The sequence below is a fragment of the Trypanosoma grayi genome (genome assembly GCF_000691245.1).
Source record: "Trypanosoma grayi strain ANR4 Tgr_267_V1, whole genome shotgun sequence".
NCBI lineage: Eukaryota > Euglenozoa > Kinetoplastea > Trypanosomatida > Trypanosomatidae > Trypanosoma > Trypanosoma grayi.
Window position 1 is genome coordinate 1 of NW_008825886.1, and position 13,594 is coordinate 13,594.

The following is a 13,594-nucleotide window of genomic DNA, read 5'->3' on the forward strand; positions in this document are numbered from 1 at the left end:
AGGTTGCGCTGTGTTGCCTTGTCTGAACCGACCGGAGGGGACCGCCGCCTCGCCGAGCTCACCGGTCGCGACGTCGGCACCTCTACTATTCCGGCCTGTGTAAGGTCGCGCTGCGCCTCCTTGATAAGGCGTATCTGCTCCGTCTTGCGATCCATCACTGTGGCGAGGCGATTCAGTGCCGCTGTGAGGACCTCCGTTGAGAGTTCCTCAGCCGCCGCGCGCTCAACCGTCTCCTTGTACTGCTGGTGGAGACTCTCAAGCTCCGCCTGCAATTCCTGCAGCACCTCCGCCATGGCGCCGCTCTGCCGCGTTTCAGGCGATGTTGCAGGTTGGGTGCGCGACACTGTTGGCACCACGGCACACGGAGGCGGGCGGGCGTACTCGCTACCGGCTCCCTCATGTGAATGTCCGGCGCCATCCTTGCGCACGTCACGTTGGATGGAAGAGTACGTTGGATCACGGTAAGTGCGCCGAGTGACACTGCTGCTGCGAAGTGCGGACGTTGGCCGACTTTCCCTCCCACGTGGATCGACAGCACGATGGGAGCTGCTCGTTCGGTGCATGGAGTCACCTACCGACGTGTTGTTGTACGTGCGGCCGCGACGGCCACCACGTCTGTTCCTTCCAGCGTCGGTTACTCTGCTGGTGTCACCATTCCGCAAGAATGAGCGGTCGCCCCCACGACTTTGTTGCATCCGCAGAACCTCTTGTATCGCCAGCTCTAAATGATGGTTGGTGTCAAGTGCCGCCTCCTTCTCGGCGCGAAGTTGCTCTACGGAGGAAATAAGGGCACGATGCTTCTTTCGCTGCTCTTCAACCTCCTGACGCAACTTGTCCACCTCGGTAGCTAGGGCATTCTCCCGCTGTTGTGCGGCATCGCACTCCTTAACGAGCATCTCCTCTAATTCTGTCCTAAAAGTCCCCAAGTCCTTGCGACTCTCCTCCAATGTACTTTGCAGCTTAGCCTTTTCAGATGTGGCACGCTGTACCATCTCTTGCAACTCCTTTTCACTTTGTCGATGGTGCGCGCGCTCCTGTTCGAGCTGATGCTCCATGTCTCGCTTGTACGCCTCATGTGCTTGCAGAGCCCGCTCATACTGGTCCTGGTGGTGGTTGCGGTCCTGCTCGAGGCGACGGATCTTGTCCTGCAGGGCCTGGAGGGCAAGCACAATGGACTTTGTGTCGCCAACACTCATGTTGAGACCTGAGCGCTGGAGGCTGCTGGTGGCGCTCTCCGTAGAATGGTTCATCGACGCCGTTTGGGAGGACAGCATCCCTTTCTCTTTTACCTTCCACACCTTTATCAGGATTATTCCCCCAGTGCATACAAAGAACGGAAAGAGAGAGAAAGAGAGAGAGAGAGAGAGAGAGAGAGAGGAGGGGTGAGAGATGGCAAAGTTATAGAGGGGGGAAGGCGCTGCGCGCGCGGTCACACGTGAAGCATCGACGCGGACATGCGGAATATGAGGAGGTATGCAGCCACACCAACAAACGAAGAAAAAAACTAACTCGATTAGGAAGCGCCTCTGACGGATGACGCAACACATTGCACGGTCCATCCATGTTGTGCTGCTGGCGTGGTGCACTCTTGCTACTTTCCTCGCTTCTCTTCACTCTCCCTCTCGCCCTTACTTACAGCGACACACAAAGGGAGAGGGAAGAAAGAAAGAAAGAAAGAAAAACGGAAAGCAAAGTCAACATAAAGAGGAAGGGCAGAGCAAAGTAAGCGATGTATAAAGACTTATTGTTGTTGCAGGCGCATCACTTTCCCTCCCCCTCTCTTCTTTGGGATGGCCTGAAGGAAATGGCGCCCCCATCCCCGTCCTCACCTCCTCGCAGCATTTTGCTGTTCGCTCATCCAGGCACGCACACGCACACCAAAACGCGAACACACAGGCTCGGGCACGCACAGCATCCGCCCGACGAATTGTGCTTGTCGTATCTGTACATTCCACTGTACTTGGATTCGAAAGACACAATCTGCTTAGCTTTCGAGTTGGAATGGACGTTACACATCGTTGTACTCGCCATTACCGCAAACAAAACAAAACATAGAGGAAAATGTCACTGTATATGTTCCTCATTTTCAATTTTCTTTTATTCTTGCACTGCAACTTTCTTCATAGAGGCAAAGCAAAGGCGCACAAACTCTTCAATAACCGCACGATGTGTAGTTATTGCCTCTATCTGCGTCTGGAACTCACGTTCATCCATGGCCTCGTCAAATACATCCCGAAACTCCCGCTCCCGCTGCAGCCGTGGGTAAATCAGGGACGATTTTCTTCGCTTATCCGCATGTGAGATACCAGCAAATATGCTGCCATTGGGCGGGGGGTTATCCCCAAAGGTATCCGGATCAGCGAAGATGTAATCCACACACAGCAGACAGCCACGCACCATTGATCGCACCTCGTCACTGACAGGTGCCACACGTATGTAAGGCAGCACTTCCTCGGCAGTCGACAGCAAACCCTCAAGGAGAGGGAGGAGACTAAACTTAAATACTGCCGCCTTCAGTGCGTACACTGTGTGCACCTCTGCCTCACCCGCTGCAGCCTCGATGCTGTCAAGCCAGAGATCATCAATATCCAAGAGACTGTCTGCTGATTCACTCCAGCGAAAGCGGATGAGATGTTGCCGGAAGGCCTGAATTTGCCGAACAATAGCTTGAAGATCTTTAAATGTCCCATCACGTATCATACCCCGCGGACGGGACAAGGAACGCAGTTTGGGTGAACGTGGTGACCGTGGTGACCGTGGTGATCGCGGTGAGCGTGGCGAGAACACCTGAGTGGCCCCCATCGCATTGGCAGGACTGAGACTTCGGGTAGGCGGTGAGGCCACACAAAAACGTAGCGGAGGCGCTAGCGCAGACCGCCACAGAGACCAGAACCGGCGCCGCCGCGCGTGTTCCACAAAAAAATCTAACAGTTTGGCTTCACTGGCGGAGCGCGCATGTGCGCCCAAGATACGAGAGAACTGAACCTTTCGCCGTTGCATTCGACGCTCGCGCACGAGCATAATCCACTTGGAAAAGAACACTTCTCTCAGTATCGTTGCATTGGCACGAGCCGCATTTTCTGCCACAAATGAGAGCTTCTCTATCCGCCTATGTCGCATATGGCGCAGAACATGACGGCGGGCAAAGTATTCACGATGGTGCGCCCAAGCCCGAAAGGCGCTCCGCGTTGTGCACAGGGCATCGAGTGAAGCGCACTGTGCAATCAGACGACTGATGCGCTCACTCAATACATTCTGGAGAGAGAGGTAATAATCTCTCTGCACTGTACGCACTGTGAAGGCCTTTTGACGGCATTGCTTTAGTGCTTCTAAAAATGTACTAAGGGTAGCTTCACGAGACCGCGCGTGTTCGTCTAGTGCATCTCTGTTGTCAATGGTGACGATGTGCCCCTTGACAACATCCGAAGCATCACTTCGCGGAACCAACGTCGAGTCAAAATCACGTACCGTCGACGCTCGCATCAGTTTAAATTCTTGAAGAACTGAAACAGGAGCAAGATTTACAAAATGGCCTGGTGGATATTTTTTGCACTCCTTATGCACCTCAAGGTGAGGGGGTAGTCCTTCCGCCAGTGCCATTTCTCGCTGCACTCGCTTCCATTCCGCCGCATTAGGTGGACCAAGAGCCATTTCTGCTGAAGGGTGCGGTACACGTGAGATGATAGTTTTTGTTTCTGTCGAAAAAACGGAGAGGAGACCGTCTTTTCGCGCGAGCCAGAGTTGTTGTCTTTGGTGGTCAATGAACAACAGTACAATAGGCTGCGAATGTCTCTCCATTATATGTCTTCGGATGACAACCTTGAAGTTGAATGGAGCTGGCTCGTCCACCACACTATCATCCAGCGTACGCACAGTGTGAAGGAACCTTCCAGCAAACTCTGAAGGAGCCTTGGGTACGCACTGCAAGTTCATTATCGTCCCTTCTACAGATACATAGAACTGCAGCTTCGCAAAGGCGCAAAAAAGTGCGCGTTCATCGGTCAACTGATGGAAGGTGTTGGCCAATTGGCGGTTTCGAACTTCCTCCTCAGTCGGCTGATCCAGCAGGGAATAGTGAGGTTCCAGCGGGTCCGGGAGACGTCGCATGGTCACCGTAATAACAGGTGGAAGATCTATAGCGATGCCCGTAATGGTGGCACTATCCGTGAGATCCATGCGGCACTTTGCTTTACGGCTGTAAATGTCCCTAAAGTAGCGGTGATCGTCCATCCAGTCATTAGGTGCCTGCTCCCCACCAGACCTCGCGGAGGTAGTGACCTCGTGCACAGACTGTCGTCCGCTATGGTTGTTAAAGCTGCGGTGGCTAGAGACCGTGTGTGGCGTAGATCCACCAGTCTTGCTTGAGTTCCAACGCACTGTCCACGTGTCCTCCGCCAACCCCGTCGTGGGTTTTTTCCGCAGCGCACTCTTGCGCCCCTCCGATTTACCCGCTTTGCCACCGGAGCTCCGGCCCACGCAAGGAGGTGTGAAGTCACCACAACTGTCGCCATTAGTAGCAGGTGTCTTGGCTACAATATGCCGCGTTCCCCTCTTGGGTGTTTGAATGGCCTTCTTCTCCGACTGCGGAATTGCACGAGTCGTGCCCAATTTTGGTGCAATGCCACGTGACGTTTTCAGAGACTTGGTGGCAGACGCGCTGACACGTGGCGATGCACCGCCAGATTTAAGGGAACACTTTGCAAAAGTGTCATTATCTCGATTAGTCAGCTTACGTGAAGACTTTGCCTCTGTGCCTCTCTTAGCCTTACTCAGTGCCGGTGAAGAGACTGGAGTCTGTGTTAATGGTGTCTCCACTGTTGTGCGTGACAGCCTTGTCGACGGTGTAGCAGGACCACCCTTCACAGTTGATCCTCGAGCGAGACTCTTCCTTGGTGTATGCGACATCACACCGCCTGTTTTTGTTCCTTCTTTTGCAGCCTTCTTCGTGTTTGGTGGCGCGCTCTGTGCGCTGACTAAAGAGGATCGTTTTCCATTCCCCATTCGATCCTGTAGACTCCCCTTCAGTGAATTTTCCATTGTACGACATGGAGATGAAGCCACACAGATGCTATGCTGGCTGTTTCGTATGGCCGAATCCATCTCACTGTGGGCATAGGCTGTGCTAGAAGCTGTGCGCGTCGTGGAGCCACGCTTGCGATGCCTACGAGGGCTCACAGAGAAATCGAAGGTGGTAAGTGGACTCTGACTTAGTCGTGACTCTGACGACGAACATCGCGAGCGCGCAGAAGAAGTCGCGGTTGTCGCAGCGTTAATGGTTCGCTCGAGCTCCTCATCTAAATCCCACAGATGAACTGTACCGTGGACGTCGCCCGCAATAATGAGGTTAATCCGCTTGTGCTGCACAGGCTCAGGCGTGAGGGGCGGCATAAGTTGCTCCAGCTCCGCCTCCACCTCCCGCATATCCCACTCCGAGAGCCGCAGCATCATCCGATGTTCTTCTCGCTTTTCCCACCGCGTCATGCTCTGCAAGGCACGACGATGTTTGATTAACAATGGTGCTGTGGCTTCTTTAGGGTCCCGCGTCATCGCCACCACATCACGGCTCTTTTGATAATTCGCCGTCGTCACGGTTGTCGTGACCCAGTTGAGCGTTCGCAGCCCACCCACGCTTCCCTTCAGTCTGAACAGCGGCCGCACCTTCACCATTGTACACGTGGAACGCACAGTGTAGCCTGCCGTGCTAGGCGACGCCTTCCCTTCGAATGTAACAATATCGCCACGGAGTGATGGCGCCCTAGTAGAAGCATTGTACAGGCCGTGTCTTGCACTTTGCGATGACAACCGCATTTCCTCCAGCCGGCCATAGATCTTCTGCAGGTCCCATACCACCACACATGAGTCCTCCGACGCTGTACACACAAGTGAAAGATGTTCGCGTTCCTCACGGCACCGGCGCGCCGTTGCTGCAGTCATTTCGCGGATAGAATTGCTTAGGCGGTTCGCGGTAACCAGATCAGTTGTCTTACCGTCCTCATGACACGGACTACGCGTGATGGCGACGATGGCACTTGTGTGGTGTTTCGGCAGTTCATACACGAGGTCCGCCAGCTCCCCTTTGGCCAGCAGCAAAGACCGATCCTGCTCCCGCACACGTTGGGAATCGGCAGGAAAAAGGCGAATAGCGCCATCAGCGAACCCAACCCAGACATAGTCCGTGTTGATGAGCGAAGTCTCTCGCACCGAGAGAATGTCTTGCGGCTTCTCAATAGAAACCACTTCTAGCTGTCGATCGATAAAACCTCGAAATGGCGCGTGCATCATTGAGGCAACCATGACGCCTCGTTTTGGTTCCATAATCCGCATTAGTACGCTACCAGAAAACGCATCTATAACCGTGATGTCACCAACAACAGAGCTGTCGACAGTCCATATGGTCGGGTTAGGGGCACGGTAGCCGCGCGTGTCATCACAGCGCAGTGTTTCCACCGAGAGTGGGCATTCTAACCGCTTAAGCGAGGAGCGGCGCTGTTCACGAGACGCAACTAGCTTCCTCAGCGCGGCCTTTACATCACCCAGGCGCGGTAGCGTACGCACACAGCACATTAGCCGGGCCTTCATCTTGGAATTGAGTGGTGATGCAGCATCGTGCGCCAGCACAATCTGATCCTTCTTCCTCACCGCCTTCTCGTGTAGTTCCTTCCAACTCGCACTCCAGCTATGCGGGTCCTTCAAAACAGCGGCCGGCAGCGATGACGCTGTGTACAGCATGACGACAAGCACCGACTATCTGTAGCCGGCCACCCTTCACTTGTCTAGATGTGCCGACTAGACGTGGCAGACAAAAAACCACAACGTAATGCAGTTCAAAGCAGCAAAGAAGGAAAAAAAAATGGGAAAAGAGAAACCAAAAAAGGAAAGAATATAATAACACCCTGACCGCACATTGGCATTTGTCGTGTCACCGTAAGAGATGTCATCATTCCTGTGATTAGAAACTATAACGCAAAATAACGAGAGAAGCTTTTCAGAACAATGTCTGGGGACGTGGCACGGAGTCTACACATGATTTCACTTTCCTTTTTTGTGCTTCATATGTCTCACTCTCTTTATTTCCTGCCCTGACTTGGAGAATGATATATTAACTCCGTAACCACACTCTGTGTTCTCTATGGTTTATCTTTTTTTTTCCTTCTTCGTCTTCTTCTATGGGAGAACTAACTGAATATCTGTTGTTGTTGTTGTTTTTCCGCCAAGGAATAGAGTAGATCTGACGGTTGTGGCAACCAGTGGCAGCAGGAATGGCTCAATCGTACTCCTGTGTTGCAATAAACACTTCGTCACGATCCAACTCCCCTGCCATGGACGAGAGGAGGGTCTCCTGTGTTGCTGTCACCGTTGCTGATGCCAATCCAGCCACAGCACCAGGTGACAGCTTTATGTTCCTTAGTTGCCGCCCACGTGTCGCCTCCACGGTTTCCGAGGTGGAAGACGTCACACTCCGCGCCACTTCCGCCTCGTTGTCAATCTCATCTGGGCGCACATGCCAACCTTCCGCCGTGACAACACGGTTGGGCGGGAGTGGTGCTTTGGGTGTTGTAAGGCGTTGGGACCGCATCCGTGACGCATTTCTCGTCGGGGATGCCACCAAAGCGCCTCCCTCCTGCTGCTGTTGCTGCAGAATGTGTCTCTCAATCGTGTCAACGCCGTGCGACGCATCACGCGGCCGCTTTACGCTGCGGATGGGCGTGGCCCCCACCGTCTCCTCCAGTTTTGCTGCCCTGCGGATGGCTGCCACGAAAAGACGGGCGTTAGGGTCCTCGCTCTCTGCGAGTGTTGGGTTGGCAGCCAACGAATGTGCCAATCCCAAGGCATCACTCCTCAAGAGTTTGGGGCAGTACGCGACAACGGCTTGAAGCATAACAGGGTCTGTTGTGATGGCAAAGTCAATGCCAAAGCGTACAAGACTGACGACTGCAGTATAGTACTTGTCAGGCAAAGGCCAATGCATCGAAGATAGCTTAAGCCCCATCTGGTAGAGCGCCTCAGAAGATTGGCTGTATGCCGCCACGAGGATAGACTTCTCGAGGGTGAAGCTGTCATTATCGCGGTCACGCAATGTGCGGAATAGACAGCGAAACACATCAGCAATTGCTTTTGTAGGTGCATGCGTCCATTGAAGCAGCACACGGGGTGCCACGTCACCTGCAAGACGATTAAGAAGCAGCAGGCGCACGATACCCACCGTCATGCGCAGTTGTGATGCCTCGAGGCGTGATAACTCTCGGCGGGTCTTTGTAACCACGCTGAGAGCTCCACCTTTCTGAAAATGAACTTGGGCATCCTTGAGTTTGGCTTTAGCGTCACTTATCTCAGAGCTTAGCATCTCCGTGAGCTCACCAAACTTTGTAACCAGTGCATCCTGTTCTACCTGCGACATTGTGTAATACTTCAGCGCACAGAGATCACATAGGTGGATCATGCTGTCAACTAGAAGTGTAGTGAAGCCCTCTTCGCGTCGCTGTGAATCTAAGGCCCAGGCCTGGAAGATGCACGTCAGCAGCTCCCCAATCATCTGACTTATGGTATCTGCGGCTGCTGGCGTACCTACCAGCTGCTGCTGCTGCTGCTGCTGTTGTAGAAGTTGCTGCTCCGCACCGATCTGCCACAATACACACCGAACGGCACTCGCTAGTGTGAGCCGCAGGATCTCTGGAGAAAAGGTTGGAACAGTGTGCTGCACAATCGCCGTCTTAAGAGTCCCCCAATGGTCCACCAGCGACACAAGGGAGGAAACAATGCTCAGACGCGCACACACATGCAGAAGCTCATTCTCATCCACTTGGCTTCTTGAGTTAATGCCTCCCTTCTGTATGGCGGCTAGCTGCTTAAAAACTTGCCTCTTCAACTCCTGAAGATGACCATTGGCCTCACTCTTAAAAGGGTGATCCTCAAAGGCAAGCGCAGTCCAGGCGGAGGTAATTTGGACAAGTTGTAACTCTTCGCACCGAGGCAAGGCCGCAGTGGCCTTCCGCAGTAGCACCATGAGCGCATTGATCCGTGACACCTGCTCAAGTGAGGTGAACACCTTAAGATCCATCGCCGCAACTACAGAAGCGATGCTACAGAGGACACCTACATCCCCGCGATGTTTCTCAAGCACTTCCGCCAACAACACACCTGCGTCGCGACTTAAATTAGCCACGAAAGCGTCCACCGCTTCTTGTTTGCCAACCGCAAGCTTTTTGGTGACCACATGCCGGCGGTCTTCACGCGGAACAGGGCCCAGGTCAAGCCGCCCGCGTGCCTTCTCGAGTAGCGCGGCGACAAGGGAGAGACCCACCACCGCCTCAGCTGCATCGTCATCGGCGGCGAGTTCCAGCAGCGGCGTGTGGACCTGCAGCAGGTGCGGTACGTCCTCAGACGGCGTGTAGAGGGCATCGATAAGGTACCGCTCCGGCATCGTCTCCTCGTACTGCGAACGCAACGTCCCGGCGAAGGCGCAAAGCAGTTCCGTCGCGGCCTTTTGGTACGCAGCCTCACCGCTACTCGCATCCACGGAGACGCGAGAGTCTATAAAGACGCGAAGTAGGATGCCAGCCTCACGGCGTATGGTGGGACGCTCATCAAAGAGTGTCAGCAGCACTCGGTCAATCTTTTCATTATCAAGAAGCTCCTTCCCCTCCGCCTCTTCACCATATACGCGAAGAATGAGGACAATAACACCAATTGCCAGCTCAGCACAACGCATGCTGACATCGCTGCACATTTCCACCAAACGGTTGCTGAAATACTGGAGGAAGAGGAACATGCGGTTTCCACTTTCTGGCGTTGCAGCAAGGGCTTTGCGAATCATCGTGAGGGCCTCTGCACGTATTTCGGGTCGCTTGTCATAGAGCGCCATGCCAAAGTACCGGAAGTACTTGTTCTCTGCAAACTCATCATCGTACTTTAGGATCCAATCTTCCAGATGTTCAAAAACAAGAAGCCGAATTTCTGGCGCAACATCGCGCGGTCGCTGGTGGATGGCCTGCGAAATGACGTGGTTGCGCATCTCCGCAATGGCGTGGATGCTCTCCTGGAGCGCACCGACCTGCTGTTTCCTCCCACGCCCCTTCGGTGGCAGGCGGTGGTTGAGGTCATGAATCAACCCATTAAGGGCACCCACAATGGAGAGCAGAGCGACAGTGGACGTGTGGCGAAAGCACCGTGCTTTGCTCTCACTCATCGCGATGAGCCAACGCAGGAGCGTTGGCAGCAGCACGCCGTCTAGCAGCACATTAGCGGTGTAACTCAGCCCCACCAAGCGCCCAAAGAAGCGGCGGTACGCAGTGAAAAAGCTGCGGAACTTGGGGTCCTTCCTCACCAGTGGATATACCGCGGCGTCCTCCGGCACCCTGGCGTACATCTCCTCCAGAAGGGTTGTCACATCCACATCATCCTTCAGAGCGCTCGCGTCCAACTCCGCTTGTGCGACGCCCGACACCTTCCCAACGAGGTTCAGCACGGCGCAGCATACCGTGTCAGTGCTGCCATCACCGTAAATGCGAAGAAGATCCACCACCACTTGCTCCGCCGAAGCGCCCTCTGTGAGAGCATGGAAGAGCGATTCCCCGAGCGAACTTCCGTCCTCCTGTACAAGGACAGGTTCCGTGCTGTTTGCAGCGGTCAGTTGCTGCTGCAGCGGGGGCATCGCGTCATCTTCAACCGGGACGGCAGCCTCTGTCGACGCCACCGCTTTGGTGGCCTTTGACCTTTTGCGCCTTTCCGCCACCATGATTGATGTATTGCCTCACACTCTGTGGGAAAGCAAAAATTGAGAACGCCTTACTACTGCACGTCTGTGTGTGGCACCTGCCTCTTTCTCTTTATCGCTGGTTGCCTCCCTCTTCTTGTTACCGTGTTAGGAAGAGAAATGCAAAAACAAGAAGAGGTCGCAGATTGCTTCAAAATTGCCCCCTCACCATTTCACCACTTCCAACTGGCATCACAACAAACAGGCACGCCTGGCTTGGTCTCTGCACGCATCGTTGATTTATAAAAGGGAAGAACGAAAAAAAAAAAAAACGAGTGGATAGGCGCGTACGCGCCCGCACACTCTATTCACGCGCTTAGAAGTTGCATAAGTATTGTGGGCATCGCTGGGGCTGGCACACCTGGCTGCGTCACACGTTGAATCCTGGCCGGCGCTGCGGGCTCTTTCAGCAGGCCGTTCTGCGCCTCAACGTTGCGGTTCATCATCGGCACAACCTGAATCGTAGTCAGCGGCACGAACTCCTCATCTGGTGGAAGGTCCCTCAAAGGCTCCGGTGGAATGAGCTGCGGAATGGGCGCTGGCGGCTCCTGCGGTTCAGCAGCAGGTTCAGGAGCAACGACAGCGGCAGTTGTAGCTGTAGCACTTGTTGTGGCACTGTCGCTGTTGTTGTTAACGTCATTGTTGGTGTTGCCGTCTTGCGGCTCCATTACTAGCTGAGCTTCTTGCGCCTCCTGTGGCTTCTGAAGCACCTCCGAGACATCGAATTCTTCAAACTTGGACAAGGCGTTGCCGCGCCTCCCACGCTCATTGTCGCTGGAGCCATCGTCGCTCGCCGAGCTGCTCGAGTGCCGCTTCCGCTTGGTTGTTTTTCGCGGCATTGTCCGTGTTCTTCTCTCCTACTTAGCGAGCAGCGCAAGAGTCAAGGAGTACGCAACAAAGAAAGGAATGCACAAGAAGAGGAAACCAAAAAAAACAAAAAATGTGATTTGAAGAAAAGAGTTTTTTGAAAAACAAAGGCAAACACAAATAGACCAATAACACCCTCACAACACACGCCGAAGCGTGGAATGAGTGTCGAGTGCAAACGGCACAGCAGAAATCCCTACCTACTCCTGTCATGCAGCAGAGCCGTTCTCTCTCTCTTAAAGATCGTCCATAACATCGTGCCCTCCAGTAGAAATGGAGACAAAGAGAGACTCAAAGCGCGCACACAAACACACACACACGCACAGAAACAGCCCCCAACACAGTGTGGCAGAGCATGTCCTAGAGCGAGGTGAATAGAACAGAGGGAAAAAAGAAACCAAAGGAAGGCCACAACCTCCTACAACACATCACTCCTCCACATCAAGGGGCCGTTCCTGGACCGTTTCCTCCTCCTCATTCTCTGGCTCTGGCGGTATGTCCTCCGGCCGCATCTTGAAACCATCCAAATATTTCCGCGCCCGCTCCTCGCTGAGTATTGTGAAAGGCGTGTCCTTCCCTACAACAGCGATAGAGGTGTTCTTGATATTTAGCTCCACGCCGCCAGTGGTGGCCGCCGCCAGCGCCTTAAGCGCGTGCATGATAAGCGCGTCGCAGTCACACTCAGGAAACGTTTCAAAGTGCTTCTCCAAGTACGTGCGCGCTGCCTGCGAGCGCAGTCCCATCGCAGTCGCTTTGAACTCGAACACATCGCCTGACGGCGCAGTTTGGTACAAGTGTGGTCCGGTGGAGTCGTGGCCGGCAATGAGCAGCCCGACACCAAAAGGCCGCTTCCCTGCGTGCTGAATGTGGCGCTGGTGTTTGTCGCCGATCATGTCCGTCATTAGCGACAGAGGAAGATTGCTGTCGTGCATGTAGCGGTAGTTCATAGACTCTGTGCGCAGGAAGCGCGCCAGCACGCGGCCATCTGCAACGAGGCCGGCGATCGCCATGCCGACGTGGTCGTCGAGCTTGAAGACCTTCTCTTGATAAGAGGAGAGCTCCGCCACCGGGCTACGCTTGAGAGCCGTGAGCACAACGTACTCCCTGTTCTTCACACCCACAGCGGCGGAGCCGTTGTTTACCGCCTCGTTTGCATACTCTACCTGGAAGAGACGGCCGGTGGGGCTCCACGTCGTTGTGTCGGTGTCGTATTGATTCTTGAACATAATGACCCGGGTGTTTCCTTGTTCAGTACCGTCCCTTCTTGTTGTTGCTGTTTTTTTTTTTTNTTTTTTTTTTTTCTTCCTACTCCTTGTCTTTTTTTTTCGTGTTGGTGTGTGTTTTGTTCCTTCTTTGTTCGCTGGTGCAGCGTATCGAGGGATCGAAGCTGTCCTTTTTTTATTGTTGTTTTTTTTCTTTGTTCTTTCTTTCTCTGTAGGAGCTGTTCGGGATAAAACGCCACACACACACACAGAGAGAGAGAGAACGAGAAAAAAAAAAAAAGAAACGAAAACCACAAATGCAGATCCGTCACTTTGCACGAACAACAGGCCTGGTCACAGCAGTAGCACGAGCAAGAGCGATAGCGCTAAGCAAACAACTGAACGTCTCCGTATTGGTGAAGCAAGAGGTGAAGAAGACCAAAAAGAATGGATGAGGTGCGGAGGTCATCCCACCGCCCAATCTCTGCTTCTATGGGTTCCCGCCGCGGCACCTTTTTTTCTTCCCTTTACTTCTCTCAGCTTCACTTTTTCTTTTTTTTTTTTCATTCATCCTTGCTGGGCCATTTTACTCCGTTCAATTTTCCTTCCTAATATTGGAAAAAAGGGAAATAGCCGTATTACAGTCAATTGCCCATTTGCCCAACTGCAGGGTGTGGCTGGGCACAACCCACAGCAACTGCAAACAACCATGCACATACACACGCATACGCACCCACCCACACACACACACACATATATATATATATATATA

The 13,594-nt window shown here is 53.6% G+C and overlaps 5 protein-coding genes across 5 annotated transcripts; all 5 read right to left on the reverse strand.

Annotated features, from left to right (window-relative positions):
- Positions 1 to 1,274, reverse strand: DQ04_02671000 (hypothetical protein; the record flags this gene model as incomplete). Its single annotated transcript, XM_009312100.1, has 1 exon — positions 1 to 1,274. A coding segment is annotated over one exon (1,274 nt), but the record flags the coding sequence as incomplete, so codon positions are not given.
- An 823-nt stretch (positions 1,275 to 2,097) lies between these two features.
- On the reverse strand, positions 2,098 to 6,729 carry DQ04_02671010 (hypothetical protein; the record flags this gene model as incomplete). Its single annotated transcript, XM_009312101.1, has 1 exon — positions 2,098 to 6,729. One exon carries the CDS (start codon positions 6,727 to 6,729, stop codon positions 2,098 to 2,100), a length of 4,632 nt encoding a protein of 1,543 aa, XP_009310376.1.
- A 535-nt stretch (positions 6,730 to 7,264) lies between these two features.
- On the reverse strand, positions 7,265 to 10,735 carry DQ04_02671020 (cohesin complex subunit SA-1/2; the record flags this gene model as incomplete). The annotated part of the gene is made up of 1 exon (XM_009312102.1): positions 7,265 to 10,735. One exon carries the CDS (start codon positions 10,733 to 10,735, stop codon positions 7,265 to 7,267), a length of 3,471 nt encoding a protein of 1,156 aa, XP_009310377.1.
- Positions 10,736 to 11,061: 326 nt separating this feature from the next.
- DQ04_02671030 (hypothetical protein) lies at positions 11,062 to 11,592 on the reverse strand (the record flags this gene model as incomplete). The annotated part of the gene is made up of 1 exon (XM_009312103.1): positions 11,062 to 11,592. One exon carries the CDS (start codon positions 11,590 to 11,592, stop codon positions 11,062 to 11,064), a length of 531 nt encoding a protein of 176 aa, XP_009310378.1.
- A 456-nt stretch (positions 11,593 to 12,048) lies between these two features.
- On the reverse strand, positions 12,049 to 12,846 carry DQ04_02671040 (putative proteasome alpha 1 subunit; the record flags this gene model as incomplete). Its single annotated transcript, XM_009312104.1, has 1 exon — positions 12,049 to 12,846. The coding sequence occupies one exon, from the start codon at positions 12,844 to 12,846 to the stop codon at positions 12,049 to 12,051; it is 798 nt and encodes a 265-aa protein (XP_009310379.1).
- Positions 12,847 to 13,594: the final 748 nt, after the last annotated feature.